The sequence below is a fragment of the Bos indicus genome, chromosome 10, assembly GCF_029378745.1.
Source record: "Bos indicus isolate NIAB-ARS_2022 breed Sahiwal x Tharparkar chromosome 10, NIAB-ARS_B.indTharparkar_mat_pri_1.0, whole genome shotgun sequence".
Taxonomy (NCBI): Eukaryota; Metazoa; Chordata; class Mammalia; order Artiodactyla; family Bovidae; genus Bos; species Bos indicus.
This window is the reverse complement of record NC_091769.1, coordinates 102,707,327-102,727,452: the sequence shown is the minus strand read 5'-3', so window position 1 is coordinate 102,727,452 and position 20,126 is coordinate 102,707,327. Positions and strand designations below refer to the sequence as shown.

At 41.8% G+C, this 20,126-nt stretch overlaps 1 protein-coding gene and 1 pseudogene across 4 annotated transcripts in view; both read left to right on the top strand.

Annotated features, from left to right (window-relative positions):
- Positions 1-20,126, top strand: part of SPG11 (SPG11 vesicle trafficking associated, spatacsin) — an 88,123-nt gene that overhangs the window by 41,879 nt on the left and 26,118 nt on the right. For all 4 annotated transcript variants that reach the window (XR_011569057.1, XR_011569058.1, XM_070798035.1 and 1 more), the window contains exons 24-30: positions 52-211; positions 600-872; positions 1,504-1,704; positions 2,464-2,571; positions 15,310-15,472; positions 17,977-18,191; positions 18,628-19,381. Coding sequence is in view for 2 of the 4 variants with exons in the window: in XM_070798035.1 (XP_070654136.1) it covers positions 52-211; positions 600-872; positions 1,504-1,704; positions 2,464-2,571; positions 15,310-15,472; positions 17,977-18,191; positions 18,628-19,381 (1,874 nt within the window). In the remaining 2 variants the exon portion in view is untranslated. The remainder of the gene's footprint in view (positions 1-51; positions 212-599; positions 873-1,503; positions 1,705-2,463; positions 2,572-15,309; positions 15,473-17,976; positions 18,192-18,627; positions 19,382-20,126) is intronic.
- LOC139185534 (U5 spliceosomal RNA) lies at positions 9,842-9,909 on the top strand (annotated as a pseudogene).

Genomic DNA, 20,126 nt, shown 5'->3' with positions numbered 1-20,126 from the left:
TATTTTAACAAGTTCTTTCCCTCTTACCCCCATATCCACTCCCAATTACAGGTTATCCAGTGAATCCAGCAGCCAGTGGGCATTAGTGGTACAGTTCTGCAGGCTCCACAATATAAAACCGAGCACATCTTACCTTAGAGAATGTGCCAGAGCAAATGACTGGTTACAGTTTATTATTCATAGCCAGCTCCATAATCACCATCCAGAGGAGGTAAGCCACCGATTGTTCCTGGTTATTAAAGAAGACGAAATTGGACCACTTCTCAGAAGACAGTGTTCTTTCTGTTGTATATCATAAGCTTTTGTTTGCTATGGTGACTATTTTTACTGAGATTTCTGTGGGTTGGCTTCAGACAAAGGACTAGTCATTACTACCAAAGAGCTGAAAGAAGAGTTTGTGTGACTCTAGATTGAATCTGGAAACTCACTTAGACATAACAAATGACTTTAAAATTGTATGGTCACTTCTGACATACAGTGGTCACTTCTGACAGTTCAGGGTGAGAAAGAACAAGTTTGCCTCTTTGTCCAACGTTTTTAGCTCCAGCTGAAATTGGAATTTGGTTGTCTTTTTTGATCATCGTCTAATATGTTTTTAGGTGAAATATCTTCTCCAGTATTTCAGCCCTGTTCTTCAGGACCACTTAAGACTGGCTTTTGAGAACTTGCCCTCAGTGTCCAACTCCAGAATGGACAGTGACCAAGTCTGCAACAGGTCCTCACAGGAACTCCAGAGACACAAAGAAGAGATGACAGATTTCTTTCAGATTCTGCTTCAGTGTTCAGAGGTGCCAGACTCCTGGTGCTGGCTCCTGGGAGAAGCAGTGAGACAAAAGGCCCCAATCCTCAGTGTCCTGGCCTCATGTCTCCAGGTGAGGATCTCAGAAAGCCTAAATTAAGGACTCAGAGGGCAGTAGAAAAAGCTGAAAGAAGACAGAGAAGGCTGACGTCAGGGAGGCTGTGAGGCGAGGGCAGTGAGGCTCCAGCGTGGGTTTGCAGGTCCCTGACACCTGTGCTTCTCCCGCTTAGGCCCTGGGCCGTCTCGTGCGCTTCCTTGTGCCTTAACGTTCAGTAACTGAAGTGGTCAGAGCCCTGGCTCCGGGCTGGCAGTCACAGAGAAGGGTGCTTTGGTGGGCCGACCTCCTCTGCTCTCCTCTTGAGCAGGACGGGGGATGCTCGGAACAGTCCCTTGGTCAGCAGTTCTATGGAGAACAGGCTTGTTTTCTTACACTCAGTACTTCCCTGACCTCCACATAGATCCCCTCAGGCTTTTGGCCTTTTGGTCTACTGTACTCTGCAGGACAGCTTATAATAGTCCCTTGGTTGTTCATTAGAGTTTGTTTCATGTCTGAAGGCTTTTCAAGTCATCTTAACCAATTTAGTGAGGTGACTTGTTCTCAACAGGAAATACCCATCTGTAGTTGTAGCATTGCTGGAAGCTTCCTCAGTCAGGCAGGCCATGTGTAGTCGTTCCTTACTTTGAAGAGTTTTTTCCGCTGGCAGGATGCCAGTGCTCTCTCTTGTCTCTGTGTCTGGATCATCGCCTCTGTGGAGCCCCACGTTGCAGCTGAAGCAGTGGGACCCCTTCAGGACTCAGCGGAGGGCCACGTCTGGGGCCTGGAGGACCTCTCCGTCATCTGGAGGACATTGCTAACAAGGCAGAAGATCAGGACTCTCATCAGAGGTTTCCAGCTTTTCTTTAAGGTAGTGTTAGTTCATTTCTTTCCTCAGTCTAAAGGCCTTACTTCAGAATATCCACCATTGGCTTTTTCAATTATTCCTGTCACTGGGATTTTTTTTCCAAGCCAACAATAGATAGTGATACTAGAACTGTCACTTATTTAGCAAAGTGCTTTATATATATCATTTTAGTTGATTCTTACAATAATCCTGTGTAAAGTAGTATTTTATAAGGATGTTATGAAGTAATATTATCCTCATTTTACACAATGATATACCAAGGCTCACAGAGCTTAAGAAACATGCCCGGGGTCTCAAAATGCTTTAGTAAGTTGTTTACTTACGGTTCAGATCCATACTCTCCAATTCAAAAACTCCTATCCTCTGAACAGAAAGCTCCCATTGAAGTGATGGAATTGTGTTGACTGGTGCCACAGACGAGCAGTAGTTCAGCAGGTCAGTGGAGCCCATCACCCAGGAGTGTGCGCTGGCCACGGTGTCTCAGCTGCGTCCAGTGGAGCGTCCGCTGCTCGTGTGTAGTGGACCAGGCACAGGACAGACAGAAAATGGGCTGTTGAGTAGGTGTGCCTGGCCTGAGGTCTTTTTTCCAGAAGGAAATATAAATTTAATTTCTGTTCTTTTTAACATAGATGATTTCACTTTACTATGAAGCTTTATTAATAGTTTTGTTTTACTGTAACCTCTCTTGTGTTGGCATTATTCATTGAGAAAATAGTATTAAATTTCAGGATTTTGTAACTTCATTCAAACTCTTCCTCAAAGGATTCCCCACTCCTGTTGATGATGGAGATGTATGAACTCTGTATGTTCTTCAAGAATTATAAGGAGGCTGAAGCTAAACTTGTGGAGTTCCAGCAGAGCCTTGAAACTGTAAGTTGGAATTATAGTAATCTTTCTCGCTGATCTGAAATTGACTAAAGTGGCCTCTTGTCTACTCAGAGTCAGGATATGACAACAGGTGAATAGCTGTTAACATGGCATGATTCATACTGAATCATTTATACCACTCCAGAGATGGAGAGGCAGGACAGGAGTCGCAGTGACCTTGCTTATAGCAGATCAGTTGCCATGGATGACAGGGAGGTTTCATCCAGTGTGCTAATGACCTCTGATCAGTGACCTCTGACCACTGACGCTGTAGCCAACCTCAGTGGAAAAGGAATTAATGGTGTCTGCTGTGGATGCTACAGAGGAGTGTGGTGGTTACATGGGCTGTGTTTTGCCAATCCAAAAACAACTTTGAGTGTGAAGGGGCTTTGATACTGCTTTTGTTCACTATGACAGAAAATAATGGCTTTTTCCATCAATACTTGTGGTTTCTGTCCAAATGATGCTGAACCTTATGGTTAATTTCAGGCTTTACCTATTCTGGTGCTTGTTTCGGGCCTGTTTAGCATGTGGAACTGAGTAACCCTATGGAAAAAAGAGGAACGTAGAAAAAAGGAAAAGAAATATGCCTTGGTCCTGCTTGGAGTTTTAGCACTTTTGCCCTCTATCCTAAAAGAGCTCTATGATAAATGAGACAAAACCATATACTGATTTTACCCAACAAATATATCACAATGGAATCTTAGTATAAGATTTTCCTCCCAATCATGTTCATCTTAACTATAGTGAAACTTCTTTAAAGTTTTATTATTTGAAAATATTGAATCGGTTATTCAAATACCCCTGAGGTTCCTAAATTATAGAAAATAGAGACATTCATTTCCTTGGTCTGTCACTCTCCACGACTGGAGCCATACCAGGTAACTTCTTTTTTTTTTTAATTATTTTTTTAAATTGTGATAAAATGCATATAACATTTTTCATTTTAACTGATTTTAAGTGTATAGTTCAGTGGCATTAACTACATTCACATTATTGTACAACCATCACCACAACCATCCATCCTATAGCTTTTTTCATCTTGCAAAACTGAAATTTTATAGCCATTAAACAATAATTCCTCAGTCTCCCCTACCACTAGCCCCTGTCAATCACCATTCTACTTTCTGTGTTTATGATTTTGACTGCGTCCCTCATGGCAGTGGAATCATATAGTACTTTTCTTCTTGTGACTTGCTTATTTCACTAAACATAATATCCTCAAGATTCATCTATGTTGTAGCATGTGTCAGAATGTCCTTCCTTTTTGGTGCTAAATACAATTCCATTGTATTTATATACCAATCTATTCATCTATCAGTAGACATTTGGGTAACGTCTTATGTTTTAGCTATTGCAACTAATACTGCCACGAACATGTTGTACAAATGTCTTGAGACTTTGCTTTCAATTTGTTTGGGTATCTACCTAGAAGTGTAATTGCTGGATGATAATGGGAATTCTATTTTTGGTATTTTGAGAAACTGCCCTACTATTTTCAATAGCAGCTGTACCATTGCCACCAACAGTACACAGGCTTCCGGTTTTCCACATACTCTTAAACACTTGTTGCTTTCTATTTTTTTGATAGCTGTCATCCTAACTGGTGTGAGAATGCTGTCTCGTTGTATTTTTGACTAGCATTCCCCTAATGATTAGTGATGCTGAACATCTTTTCATGTGCTTATTGGCCACTTATATATCTTCTTGGAAGAAACATCTGTTCAAGTCCTTTGCCCATTTTTTTATTTCAATTGTGTTTTGGTTGTTGAGTTTTAGGAATTCTCTACATATTCTGATACTGATCCCATAGCATACATATGATTTGCAAATATTTTCTCCCTTTTTGTGGGTAGCCTTTTTACTCTGTTGACCATGTCTTTTGATACACAAAATTGCTTAAATTTTCATGAAGTCCAGTTTGCATGGTTTTTTGTTGTTGTTACCTGTGCATGTGGTATCCTAGCCAAGAAATTACTGCCAAATCCAGTGTTGTGAAGCTCTTATGTTTTCTTCCAAGAGTTATAATTTTTTAGATGTTACATATTTAGGTCCTTGGTCTGTTTCAAGTGAATTTTTGTGTATGGGTTAGGGTCCAACTTCCTTATTTTGCTTGTGGATACCCAGCTTTCCCAACACCTTTTGTTGAAAAGACTGTTCGTTCTTCTTAAATGGTCTTGGCATCCTTGTCAAAAATAATTGGACCGTGTATGTGAGGGCTTATTTCTGGACTTTCCATTTTAAACCATTGGCTTGTATGTCTTGGTTTGGCTATTTTGGTTAGTACAGTAGTTTTGTAGTACGTTTTGAAATCAGGAAGAGTGCTCTGCTGCTGCTGCTGCTGCTGCTAAGTCGCTTCAGTCGTGTCCGACTCTGTGCAAAACCCCGTAGACGGCAGCCCACCAGGCTCTGCCGTCCCTGGGATTCTCCAGGCAAGAACACTGGAGTGGGTTGCCATTGCCTTCTCCATTTTGTGTTTAAAGTTTTTTTTCATGATTGTTTTGGCTATTCAGGGTCCCTTGAGATTCCATATGATTTTAGAATTTTCTGTTAAAAAAATGTCTTGGGGATCTTGATAGGAATTGCATTGAATTTGTAGATTTTGGGGATAGTAATAATATTTTAACTATGGTAGACCTACAATTTATAACCATAGAATGTATTTCCATTTATTTATGTCTTTGATTACTTTCAGTGGTGTTTTGTGGTTTTCATTGTACAGATCTTTTACCTCATTGGTTAAGTTTAATTCCTGAGTACTTTTATTCTTTATTTTTGGCTGTGCCATGTGGCATGTGGAATCTTAGTTCCCTGACAAGGGATTGGACCCACACCCTCTACAGTGGAAATCTTAACCACTGGACCAGAAGGAAAGTCCTATTTTTGATGCTATTGGAAATGGAAAGATTTTATAATTTCCTTTTCAGATTGCTCACTATTTGTATATAGAAATGTAGCTGATTTTTTGGTGTTGACTTTGTATCCTGCAACTTTGCTCATTTACTGTTAAGTTTTATGGTAGAATCTTGAGGATTTTCTATGTAAGATCATACCTGCAAACAGAGATAGTTTTATTTCTTCTTGTATGCCTTTGATTTCCTTTTCTTGCCTAAACCCTCTGGCTAGAACTTACCGAAATGTGTTGACTAGAAAGGGTGGAAGCAGGCATCCTTGTCTTGTTCTTCATCTTAGAGGAATGCTTTCAGTCTTGCACCACGGAGGATGACGTTTGTTGTGGCTTTTTCATGTGAGGGTTTTTTGGGTTTTTTTAAGTTTTACTTATGTGTTTTTGGCTGTGCTAGGTCTTTGGTGCTGCACGTGAGCTTTCTCTAGTTGCGGACAGCAGGGCCTGCTGTCTGTCTGTGGGGTGTGGGCTTCTCCTTGCGGAGGACAGGCCGTAGGGGCCGTGGGCGTCCATAGTTGCAGCATGTGGATTGGTGGCTGTGGTGCCCGGGCTTAGTTATTCCCTGGCATGTGGGATCTTCCTGGACCAGGGATGGGACCTGTGTCTCTTGCTTTGGCAAGCAGATTCTCAACCACTGGACCACCAGGGAAGCCCTCACGTGAGGTTTTTATTATGTGGAGGTCGTTTCCTTCTGTGCCTCGTTTGTTGAGTGTTTTCTTATCATGCAGTGGTGTTTTAATTTTGTCAGATGCCTTTTCTGCATCAATTGAGATGATCATGTGTTTTTTTTTCCTTCATTCTGTTGAAAACTGTGATATGTACATTGAATTTTGTATGTTGAACCATTCTTGCATTCCAGAAATAAATTCTATTTGGCTGTGGTATACAGTCCTTTTAATATGCTGCTGAATTCATTTTGCCAGCCTTGTATTAAGGATTTTTGCATCGGTGTTTATAAGGGAGATTAGTCTGTAGTTTTCTTTTAGTGTCTTTATCTGTCTTTGGTATCAAGTTTATACTGGTTTCATAGACTAAGTTGAGAAGTGTTTTCTCTAGTTTTTTGAAAAAGTTTGAGGAGGACTGGTATCAATTCTTCTTTAAATGTTTGGTAGAATTCACCAGTAAACCCATTAGGTCCATGACTTTGCTTTGTTAGAAATTGGTTTTGGTTGGGAGATTTTGACTACTGATTAAATCTCCTTACTAGGAGATTTGGTCAGATTATCTAATTCTTTGTGATTTATTCTTGGTAGGTTTTGTGTTTCTAGGAATTTGTCCATTTCATCTCGGTTATCCAATTTATTGCCGTACAATTGTTCATAGTACTCTCTTATAACTCTTTCTGTAGAATAGGTAGTAATGTCCCCACTTTTATTGCTGATTTGGTAATTTGAGTCTTCTTTCTTTAAAAGTTGTTTAATTTTCATAATTTTGTGAGTGTTCCAGTTTTCCTTCTGTTACTGACTTATAAATCATCCCATTGTTGTCAGAGAAGATACTTCATATGATATCTGTCTTTTAAAATCTGCTGCTGCTGCTGCTAAGTCGCTTCAGTCGTGTCCAACTCTGTGCGACCCTGTAGACGGCAGCCCACCAGGCTCCCCCGTCCCTGGGATTCTCCAGGCAAGAACACTGGAGTGGGTTGCCATTTCCTTCTCCAATTTTAAAATCTATTGAGACTTAATTACAGTTTAACATAAGTTCTCTCCTGAAAGATATGCCATGTGGACTTGAGAAGAATGTGTTTTTTATTGTTGTTGGATAGAGTATTCTGTGGATGTCTGTTAGATCTAGTTGGTTTTATGTGGAGTCCTCTGTTTCCTTCCTTGTCTCCTGCCAGCTTGTTCTGTTCATTACTGTCAGCAGAGCACAGGCGCCGTGGAGATGCTGCAGGTTAAGTTCCAGACAACAGCAGTGACGTGCACGTAGCAAAGTGCGTCGCAGGTGCTTTTCTTTTCTTGTGCAGTTACGTTTACACCGCAGTGTCGCTTGCTGAGTCTGCAGTGGAGTCATGTCTGCATTGGGAAGATCCCCTGGAGGAGGGAGTGGGAGTTCACCCACTCCACTACTCTTGCCTGGAGAATTCCATGGACAGAGGAGCCTGCTGGGCTGTAGTCCATGGGGTCACAAAGAGTTGGACATGACTGAGTGACTAACACTTTCACTACAGTTTCATATATATTTACAGACCTTAATTTTAAAAGTTTATTGCTAAAAAATTCTAACCATTATCTGAGCTTTCACTGAGTAATAACCCTTTTGTAATAGTAATATCAAAGATCACTATAGCAAATATTATAATAATTAAAAAGTTTGAAATACTGTGAGAATTACCAAGACATCACTGAGATTAAAAAGTAAACTAGTGCTTTTGGGAAAATGACGCTAACAGACTCGCTCAGCTTAGAGTCGCCATAACCCTTCAATTTGTAAAAATGCAGTATCTGCACAGCCCTGTAAAGCACAGCACAGTAAATGAAGTATGCCGGTATTGAGGTCTCCCACGATTATTGTGGAACCGTCTGTTTTTCCTTCAGTTCTATCAGTTTTTGCTTTGTGTATTTTGATGCTCTGTTATTGGATGTGTAAATGTTTATAATTGTTATGTTTTCTTGCTGTACTGAATGGCTTGCAAGTGCACATTGTCCTTTTCTGGTTCTTTTGACCTTTTTAACCTAAGGTCTGTTTGGTCTGATATTAGTACAGCCACCTCTGCTTTCTCTTGGTTGTTTACTATTTACACAGAATACCTTTTTCCATCTTTTCACTTTCAGCCTGTGTCTTTGGATCTCAAATTAAACTCTTGTAGACAATATACCATTTCTGTCCTTTATCGAGCCCATCTTGAAGAGATCTCTAGTCTTTCCCATTCTGTTGTTTTCCTCTATTTCTTTGCATTTATTGCTGAAGAAGGCTTTCTTATCTCTCCTTGCTATATTTTGGAACTCTGCATTCAAATGGGAATATCTTTCCTTTTCTCCTTTGCATTTCTTTTCTTGGGGATGGTCTTGATCCCTGTCTCCTGTACAATGTCACGAACCTCCATCCATAGTTCATCAGGCAATCTGTCAGTTCTAGTCCCTTAAATCTATTTCTCACTTCCACTGTATAATCATTAGGGATTTGATTTAGGTCATACCTGAATGGTCTAGTGGTTTTTCCTGCTGCTGCTGCTGCTGCTGCTAAGTCACTTCAGTCATGTCCGACTCTGTGCGACCCCATGGATGGCAGCCCACCAGGCTCCCCGTCCCTGGGATTCTCCAGGCAAGAACACTGGAGTGGGTTGCCATTTCTTTCTTCAATGCATGAAAGTGAAAAGTAAAAGTGAAGTCGCTGAGACGTGTCTGACCCTCAGCGACCCCATGGACTGCAGCCTTCCAGGCTCCTCCATCCATGGGATTTGCCAGGCAAGAGTACTGGAGTGGGGTGCCATTGCCTGCTCCGAGTGGTTTTCCCTACTTTCTTCAATTTAAGTCTGAATTTGGCAATAAGGAGTTCATGATCTGAGCCACAGTCAGCTCCGGGTCTTGTTTTTGCTGACTGTATAGAGCTTCTCCATCTTTGGCTGCAGAGAAAATAATAAGTCTGATTTTGGTGTTGACCATCTGGTGATGTCCATGTGTCTTCTCTTGTCTTGTTGGAAGAGGGTGTTTGCTATGACCAGTGCGTTCTCTTGGCAAAACTCTATTAGTCTTTGCCCTGCCTCATTCCATATTCCAAGTCCAAATTTGCCTGTTACTCCAGGTGTTTCTTGACTTCCTGCTTTTGCATTCCAGTCCCCTATAATGAAAAGGACATCTTTTTGGGGTGTTCTTTCCAAAAGGTCTTGTAGGTCTTCATAGAACCATTCTACTTTAGCTTCTTCAGCGTTACTGCTTAGAGCATAGGCTTGGATTACCGTGAATGGTTTGCCTTGGAAACGAACAGAGATCATTCTGTCGTTTTTGAGATTGCATTTAAGTACTGCATATCAGACTCTTTTGTTGACCATGATGGCTACTCCACTTCTTCTAAGGGATTCTTGCCCACAGTAGTAGAATAATGGTCATCTGAATTAAATTCACCCATTCCAGTCCATTTTAGTTCACTGATTACTAGAATGTCGACATTCACTCTTGCCGTCTCCTGTTTGACCACTTGAAATTTGCCTTGATTCATGGACCTGACATGCCAGGTTCCCATGCAGTATTGCTCTTTACAGCACTGGACCTGGACGTGGAACAACAGACCAGTTTCAAATAGGAAAAGGAGTACGTCAAGGCTGTATATTGTCACCCTGCTTATTTAACTTCTGTGCAGAGTACATCATGAGAAATGCTGGACTGGAAGAAGCACAAGCTGGAATCAGGACTGCCGGGAGAGATACTCTGGTTTCTCCTCAAAGCGTATAAATCTTTCGCCTTTTACTAAAGATTGCCGGGAGAAATATCAATAACCTCAGATATGCAGATGACACCACCCTTATGGCAGAAAGTGAAGAGGAACTAAAAAGCCTCTTGATGAAAGTGAAAGAGGAGAGTGAAAAAGTTGGCTTGAAGCTCAACATTCAGAAAACTAAGATCATGGCATCTGGTCCCACCACTTCATGGCAAATAGATGGGGAAACAGTGTCAGACTTTATTTTTTTAGGCTCCAAAATCACTGCAGATGGTGACTGCAGCCATGAAATTAAAAGACGCTTGACTCCTTGGAAGGAAAGTTATGACCAACCTAGATAGCATATTCAAAAGCAGAGATATTACTTTAACAACAAAGGTCTCTCTAGTCAAGGCTATGGTTTTTCCAGTGGTCATGTATGGATGTGAGAGTTGGACTGTGAAGAAGGCTGAGCACCAAAGCATTGATGCTTTTGAACTGTGGTGTTGGAGAAGACTCTTGAGAGTCCCTTGGACTGCAAGGAGATCCAACCTGTCCATCCTAAAGGAGATTAGTCCTGGGTATTCATTGAAAGAACTGATGCTGAGGCTGAAACTCCAATACTTTGGCCACGTGATGCGAAGAGTTGACTCATTTGAAAAGACCCTGATGCTGGGAAGGATTGGGGGCAGGAGAAGAAGGGGACGACAGAGGATGAGACGGCTGGATGGCATCACCAACTCGATGCACATGAGTTTGGGTGAACTCCAGGAGTTGGTGATGGACAGGGAGGCCTGGCGTGCTGCGATTCATGGAGTCACAAAGAGTCGGACACGACTGAGCCACTAAACTAAACTGAACTGAGACAACATAAGTTGGATTGCATGTTTTCATCCATCTGCCAATCTCTGTCTTTTAGTTGGAGAGTTTAATCTGTTTACATATGAAGTAATTACTGATAACGAAGGACTTCTATTGTTGTGCGATTTGTTTTCTGTATAACTTACAGCTTTTGTGTCCCTCATCTCTTGCATTAGTGTCCTTTTTTGTGTTTAGTTGATTTCTTTGTGTAGTAAAATGTTTACATTTCTTTCTCATTTCAGTTTGTGTCTATTCTATAGCTGTTTTCTTAGTTGTTACCATGGAAGTTACACTTAACATCCCAAAGTTACAACACTTTAACTTGAATTTTATAGAGGTTTAACTTTAGTAGCGGACAAACTGCTACTTTACAGCACTGACCCCACTCCTGTTGGTTGTTGATGTCACAAAACTACATCTTAAACATTATGTGCCTGGAAACATAAACTAATATTTCTTTTCAAAGCATTAGTCTCTTAAATTATAAAGAAAACAAGATTTGGAATTACAGGTCAAAGTTACAGTAATATTAGGGTAAACTAATAATTGTTCTTTTTTCTTTAAATGTATTGGTCTCTTAAACTATATAGAAAACAAAAAGCTATTGCTGCCACAATACTGGCTTTTATAACTGGCCATTTATTTGCTTTTACTGAGCTCTTAGTTTCTCCACATGGCTTCGAGGTAGTGTCTAGTGTCCTTTTATTTTACCTTGCAGGACTCCCTTGAACACTTCCTGCAATGCAGGCCTAGTAGGCCCAGATTTCCCAGCTTTTTTAATCTGGGAATATCCTGATTTCTCCGTCACTTCTGAAGGGGAGTTTTGCCAGATACCATATTCTTTTTTCTTTTTTTTTAAGTAAGACATCTAATGTATTTTTAAAATTGATTTATTAATTTATTGTTGTGTTGATTTCTGCCATACATCTACATCAATCAGCCACAGGTTTAATTCCCCAACCAGGGATTGAACCCCTGACCCCTGCAGTGGAAGTATAAAATCTTAACCACTGGACTGTCCCTTTAATGTCCTAATCTTTAATGTCTGGCTCCCAACGGAAAAAGCAAAAAAGAAGAGGGGGTTGAAAAGGGCACCAGCCTTTTAAATCCCCTGGAAGTCACTTCAGTTGAAGGGAGTAGAGCTTGCAACAGCAATCAGTTCAGTTCAGTCACTCAGTCGTGTCCAACTCTTTGCGACCCCATGTACCACAGCATGCCAGACCTCCCTGTCCATCACCAACTCCGGGAGTCTGCCCAAATCCACGTCCATTGAGTTGGTGATGCCATCTAACCATCTCATCTTCTGTCGTCCCCTTCTCCTCCTGCCCTCAATCTTTCCCAGCATCAGGGTCTTTTCAAATGAGTCAACTCTTCGCATCAGGTGGCCAAAGTATTGGAGTTTCAGCTTCAGCATCAGTCCTTCCAATGAAGGCCCAGGACTGATCTCCTTTAGGATGGACTGGTTGGATCTCCTTGCAGTCCAAGGGACTCTCAAGAGTCTTCTCCAACACCACAGTTCAAAAGCATCAATTCTTCGGCACTCAGCTTTCTTTATAGTCCAACTCTCACATCCATACGTGACCACTGGAAAAACCATAACCTTGACTATATGGACCTTTGTTGACAGAGTAATGTCTCTGCTTTTCAATACGTTGTCTGTAGGTTGGTCATAACTTTCCTTCCAAGGAGTAAGTGTCTTTTAATTTCATGGCTGCAGTCATCATCTGCCGTGATTTTGGAGCCCAAAAAAATAGTCTTCCACCGTTTCCCCATGTATTTGCCATGAAGTGATGGGACCAGATGATCTTAGTTTTCTGAATGTTGAGCTTCAAACCAACTTTTTCACTCATCAAGAGGCTCTTTAGTTCTTTGGTTTCTGCCATAAGGGTGGTGTCGTCTGCATATCTGAGGTTATTGATATTTCTCCCAGCAATCTTGATTCCAGCTTGTGCTTTCTCCAGTCCAGCGTTTCTCATGATGTACTCTGCATAGAAGGTAAATAAGCAGGGTGACAATATATAGCCTTGATGTACTCCTTTTCCTATTTGGAACCAGTCTGCTTGCAACAGTAGGGGAGGTGAAATATCAGTGTCTGCCTGCCTCTCTATTTGCACTGTGGTCAGAAGCAGCAAACAGAGCTCGTATCTTTGAAAGACCCAAGGTTCTTTATGCCACCCCTGCTGTCTCCTCGACACCAGGGGCGTGTAAACTGCTCCAGGAACACGTGCAGGCTGCCTTCCAGGTGGCTAGGAGGGAGAAGGAGATAGCTGCCACTGCGCTGGGGCCTGAAATGGACCAATATTATCCACAGTTTATGTTGCTAGTTTTCCTCTGGAAGTTGTAAGGCTTTAGCAGACCCCAGCGTTCCAAAAGAGTTCCATGTTGCACAGATTCTGCGAAGTAATTGTCGTCTAGGTGACGAGACAGAATTCTGGTGTTTTAAATCTGCTGTTCTACACACAGACGTGTACAGTTTTTTAAAAAGGAATTTATTTTTTAGAGCAGTTTTGGTCCACAACAGAATTGAGAGGAATGTACAGAGATTTCCCATGTACCTCCTGCTCCCACACAGGCGTGGCCTCCCCTGTTATCTGTACCACTCGCCAGAATGATGTGTTACCAGGGATAAACCTACGATGACACGTCCTAGTCACCCCAGCCCACAGTTTACCTTAGGGTTCACTCTTGCTGTACCTTCTTTGGGTATGTATTTCCACAAGTGTGTATGACTTCAGCCCATGATTGCAGTGTGGACAGCGTGTTTTCACTGCCCTGAAAGTCCTCTGTGCGGCCTGTCCGTCCCTCCCCGCCCCAGTCATTGATAACCACTGTTGCTTTTACTGTCTGCACAGTTTGGCCTTTTCCAGAATATGGTAAATTGTAATACAGAATGTAGACTTTTTAGATTGCCTTCTAAATGTATAACACACATTTAAGTTTCTTTTATGTCTTTTTCATGGCTTGATAGATCATTTCTTTTTAGTGTAGAATAATACCACGTTGTCTGGATATGCCAGTCCATTCACCCACTGCAGGACATCTTGGTTGCTTCCAAGTTTTAGCAGTTACGAAGCCAAAAACTGCTCTAAACATGCACCTGCAGGTTTTTGTGTGGACGTTAAGTTTTCAGCTCATTTGGGAGAATACTAAGGAATACTCGGGTCATGTGGTCAGAGTGTGTTTAGTTTGGGGAGAGGCCACCAAACTGTCTTCCAAAACAGCTGTGCTGTTGTGCGTTCCCACCAGCAATGCAAGCGAGCTCCTGAGTCTCCATGTCCTTGCTAACCTCTGGTCTTGTCAGAGTCCAGACGTTGGCCATGCTAATAGGTATGTTGTGGTATCTCATTGTCGTCTCATTTTGCATTTCCCTGATGATGTATGGTATGGATCTTTTTCTCATATGCTTATTAGCCATTTGTGTATGTTTTTGGTCAGGTGTCTATTAAGGTCTTTAGCCTATTTGTTTTAAATAGTGTTGTTTATTTTCTCCTTGTTTAGTTTGAAGAGCTCTTTGTGTATTTTGGGTAACAGTACCTTAAAATCAAATGTGTATGTTGCACATGTGTTTTCCAGGCTGCGGCTTGTCATCTGATTCTCTTGACACTGTCTTTTGTAGGGCAGAGGTTTGTAATTTTATTGAAGTCCAGCTTATCAGTTATTCCTTTCATGGATTATTTCTTCGATATTTTATCTTGAAAAGGCATCACCACACGCAAGGTCATCTATGTTTCCTCCCATGTTAACTCCTAGGAGTTTCCTAGTTTTGCGTTTTACCCTTTGCTCCTCCAGGGTATACTCTTCCTCTTGCCTGTCTGCTCCTGCCTCAGCTGCTACTAAGGCTGAGTGCAGCTGTTCCGTCTTTGCCTCAGCTCTTTACTTCCATATGTTTCTTCGTTTAACCAGTTCCATCATCTGTCTGCTGTAGACCCTCTTCTTAGAGCAATAGAGGTAGGGAATCAAGGAAATAAAGACGAAGAAGTAATACTCTGATTCAGGCCTAGTGTAGCTGCTGCTTGGGGTCATCTTCCTGTTAACACTTGTAGCATTTGATTGAAATGACAAAAACTCAGGCTTAGTAATCTCAATTAGTAATTGAGATTCTTCTGTAATGAAAGTATAAACTATAAGCACACCAGTACAGCCAGCTCAGAAATGTTAAGCAAGTCTCTTTAAGAGGTCTTCACATGTGAATTTCAAATCTTCTGGACTCCAAGGCAGGCTTAGACCCTCTCTGAAGGAAGAAGCTGCCAAGTGAAGCATGTCTGGTTAATTTCAGTCACGCGCAGGGCTATAAGTTTGGCAGTCTCTATCTTGGGGGTGTTTGCATTGCTTCACTCTATTCAATCTTTAGTTCTCTCTCCCTTTTTAAACTTTCACACACATAGCTCTCTACACCGGAATTTCCCACAAAAAAGACAAACTGCAAAGCTGGCAAAGAGGGTTTATATTTGCTACACCAGTTACTGCTGTCTGAAAAGGACCTGAAGGAAGCATCTTCCTTTGTGATGGGAGATGCCTTTGATGGGACCTTGGCTTTTTTAGACATTCCCAAGTTTGGGAGATTTTGATTTGCTGTTCCTGTGAAACCACTTTCCCTACCCCTCTCTTCTTTTTCATAGCTTGAGACAGCAGCCACAAGGGTCCCCGCTGCCATCCCTGCGCCATGGCTGAAGGAACACGTGTGTTTTCTTTTGAAGCTCATGCTGCAGCAGTGTAGCACCCAGTATGAGCTGGGGAGGCTCTTACAGCTGTTTGTTGGAATAGAGCATCTCTTCTCTGATGGTAAGCCAGTCCTTGCATTTAACTTGCTGCTAGAAGTTAGCATACTTAATCTTGAACATAGTTTAGAAGAGCATTCAGGAAGTTAAAACGCATGTGATCTAAAACATTGTAGGCAAGAACGTGGTGTGAAGAAGAGGTGACAGGAAACTTCACCCAAGGTTAAAGCATTTAAAACAGCACAACAGGGCGGGACGCAGCTAACGCGACTCTCCGGATTCTGGGCCAACAGCCAGGCTTCCCCGCCGCCGGCCTGCCCTGTCACTGCTTCTCTTTTCTCTGACGAGTGACCTTAATGTGTCGTCGTTGCTCAAGGTCACCAACTTGTTTCAGGGATGCCTAAATCATTTTGAAGGTTTTAAGAGACAAATTGTGCTGATTTTTTGCAGATTCCTCTAGACATTGGCAGTCTCTAAGCTTATTGCTGATTGAATGAAACTAGTATTCCCTTATTTTCTTTTCTACTTTTTGAGAATTTCAAGTTTTTGTTGAGCGGTAATGTTACTCTTTTACACTAGATCCTAGTATTTTTCCACTCCCAGGGTTGGTTATTTTATCACATTTAAACTCACAGATGTTCAACTGGAAGCTCGCATTTGCACAGAACAGTGCTAGAATACCTGGGCTTCGTGCCAGTCTTGTAGGCTGTGTGAGCTTGAAGGAAAGAGGGGGTGTTTCCAACATGTATTATATACGAGCTACTTGTCAGTTACTGTGTAGATCCTTTTAGTATATTGTCATTGGTCTATAGTAACTTTAATTTTTTCAGAAATGAATTTCCTGTTTTCTTGCCAAAGTACCATATCTTAAAAGATTACAAAGATTGTCTGTGTTGTTAACCATTACCATAATGTCTTATTCACATAATTACATTGTTTTTATATAATATTTTTATGTGTATACCATGTATGTGCTTAGAGAAAAGAAATATGTTTTTTTTTTTTTTAACTTACATTATATATCATGCTAGCATAGAAAGCCAGCACACCCATACTGGTGGTTATTACACAAGGTGTCTCCGTCCCTGGAATTAGCTACATCCCAGCACAGCCCAGCAGGTGACAGGGGGAGCAGGCCGTGTGGAATGGTTTACATGCCCCTTCTTTATCACAGGGCAGACGGAGGCTCTGTGTTACTCTATCTGAGAGTAGGCACAAACCGAACCACATAAATTATTGGCAGAGAATTCCTAGTGTTACTCAGGATAAGAATTTCTAGGGCAGATAAATATTGTATCATTTCACTTACATGTGGAGTCTAAAGAGTGAATGGACAAGCAGAACAAAACAGAAGCAGACTCACAGGTGCCAAGAACAGACTGGTAGTTGCCGGAGGGAGGAGGGTGAGGGGATGGGCAGAGTAAGAAGAGGACTGAGAGGCACACACTCCAGTTATAAAGGAAATGAGCCACAGGAGGCACTGGACAGCCTAGGGAATATAGTCACTAAACGTGTAATAACTTTGTGTGGTGGCAGATAGTTACTGGATGTATCATGGTAATTATTTTGTAATGTTCAGAAATGTCAGGGGCTTCCCTGGTGACTCACTGGTTAAGAATCCACCTGCCAATGCAGGAGACATGGGTTCGATCCCTGATCCAGGAAGATCCCACATGCTGGAGAGCAGCTAAGCCCGTGTGCCACGACTGTTGAGCCTGTGCTCCAGAGCCCACGTGCCACAGCTTCTGAAGCCCGCATACCCTAAAGCATCCACTCATGTAACAGAGAAGCCACCTCAGGGGAAGCCTGCACCCCGCAACCAAGAGAAGACCCTGCTTGCCACAATTAGAGAAGAACCCATGTGGCAACAGAGATACAGCACAGCCAAAAATAACTAACTAAATAAAAGAATTTAAATAATAAAGGTTAAAAAAAATAACGAATCACTGTGTTGTACACCTGAAACTGACATAATGTTGTAAGTCAATTATCGTTGGATTAACATTTCCTGGGGACGTCACGAATTGCTTAGCTGGGTCTCCTTGGTGGACTGCATTAGGCAGATGTCTGGGAGAGCACACGGTGCTCCGTTCTGAATGCCAGGGAACCACATTAGAGTTCTGGCTATTGTCAAGCTGTCCTGCAGGTTATGTATGTTGATCCACGTGATGCTTAACGTAAATGAATGAGTGAACAATCATAAAAAGAGATTTAAGGTAGAAAAATCTGGGAAAAGATGGAACTAACCTGAAAGGCCAAATCTTCCCAAGGTTAACTGAGTTGCTACTACAAAGTAGGCCACCAGCTTCTGCCTGGTGTGTAAAGGTAGAGTGCATGTGCTAATCTCTAATAGTTCTTACTACATAGGAGCTGCCTTTGGCTTCCTCTGCCAGCCAAGCAGAGTGGAGAAATAGGTTGTTGTTTTCCCTTTAAGCACAGTATTAGGTTAAATATACACATTCTCCCCTCATATTTAGTTGCTCTTGAAATGGCTATATCGGTATTTTGCTTCTATTTTTTAATATTTCATTTTATTTTAATGCTTATATCTGCTTCTGTTTGGCACAGGTCCAGATGTGAAGAAGCTGTGTGTCCTTAGTCAGATTTTGAAGGATACACCCATAGCCATTAATCGTGCAATCATTACTAGCTACAGCCTTGAGAATTTTCAGCGTGAATGTAGGTCAGTTTTGGAAAAACTGGAGACAGACGGACACTTTGCTTTGGCCAGGAGGGTAGCAGAACTAGCTGAGTTACCTGTGGACGACTTGGTAATTGAAGAGGTATCATTAGTCTTTTAAGTTTTTTAAAAACTGAGCTTTTTGAACCAGCATTATTTGGAGAATTCAGTGAAATATGTGACTTATCAGAGATTATAGTTTTTCACTTTTGACACACAGATTACTTTCAGAAATGGATGAGCCTGCAGTGCCCATTTTTGAGGAATGTTTGCTTTAATATAAAGTTAGCTTACAGGACATGCTTCAACTATATTGAATAGAATTAAATATAGTGTGGCTTCCTCTTGAACTTCATTCAATTAGATAAGTTTAGAATTGTTTTTCATATTTTAACTTTCCATGTAAAACTTCCAGGATCATCTGTAGCCAAGTCCCATGTTCTCTAGTTTGATTTGGATTCTTACAAGTAGGGAGCATTAACATTTATGATACTTCTTTATCTAGGAAAAGCTAAGAATTGCTTTGCTCAATTTCACAGATAACACAGGAAATGCAGACCTTAAAGCATATTGACCAGTGGTCCCTGAAACAAGCACGAATTGACTTCTGGAAAAAATGTCATGAGAATTTTAAGAAAAATTCCGTTTCCAGCAGAGCAGCAGCTTCTTTTTTCTCAGCCCAGGCCCTGTGGGCAGGTGAGTGCCCCGCTGCAGGGGGTCCCAGCAGCGCCGAGGAGCGCCACCTGCTGCTCACGCTGGCAGGGCACTGGCTCGCCCGGGAGGACCCTGTGCCTTTGGAGGACCTGGAGGGCCTGGAGAAGCAGATCTGGCTCTGCCGTGTCGCCCAGCACACCCTCAGGGGGAGCCAGGAGGAAGGAGGGCCCAGAGCGCCTCAGCAGGCCTCAGCTGGAGGTGAACTTTCCTTTGATGGCTTAGCCAGTGAGTTTTCATTCTCTAACTTGGCTGTTCTGAACACATCAAAATACTTAGAACTTACTGGCTTTCCATCCAGAGATATTTGTGACAATGAACTGAACTGGAAGGAGCAGGCATCCCTTAACTGTTTGATCGGGCGCCTGCTGGATGACGGCTGTGTGCACGAAGCAAGCCGAGCGTGCCGGTATTTTCGTTTCTATCACCAAGACGTCGCCTTGGTGTTGCACTGCAGAGCTCTGGCTTCAGGGGAGGCTAGTGTGGACGACCTGCACCCGGAGATCCTCGCGCTCTTACGAAGTACTGAGCTTCCTGAGGAAGAAGAGGAAGCTGGTATCCCCCTAAGGAAAGTCCAGAGCAGTAAGTGAAGGTCATGCTGCTGCCTCCTGTGAGGTGCCATTTGGCATTCTCTCCAGGTAGAAAGAGACTTGACACACCAGTTACACAAAGTTAAGGGTAATCCATAAACTAGGTAATTAACTACTCAATGAAGTAGAAACACCTGTATCTTTAATTAGCTATGTAGCAAGATTAGAGGGAATCTATCTGATTTACAATTAATTCACTGAAATTTACTCTATGTAAATAATCATGTTTCCAATTGTACATGATCACATTTAGAATTATGGGTGATTTTTTACATTAAGCTTAAATTCTGTGATCTTGCTAAAGTCACTTATCCTAAGAGTTTTCTTGTAGATTCCTTGGGATTTTCTATGGAGACAGTCATATCTGCAAACAGAGGCGGTTCTATTTCCTTCTTTCCAATCTCTTTACCTTATTAATTATTCTTGATTTATTGTACTAGCAAGGACTTCCATCCTTGCCTTGTTACTGGTCTTAAGGAGGAGGCGTTTAGCCTTTCATCATTAAGTATTAGATTAAGATTTTTGAAGATACCTTTGTCGTGTTGAGGGAGTTCTATTCCTAATTTGCTGAGAGTTTTTATCATGAATCATTGTTGAATTTTGTCTTTTTTTCCTTCATCCATTGGTATGATTGTGATTTCTTCTTCTCTAGACTAGTAGTACAGTGCGTGTGTGTGATAAGTCACTTCAGTCCTGTCCGACTCTTTGCAGCCCTAGGGACTGTAGCTTACCAGGCT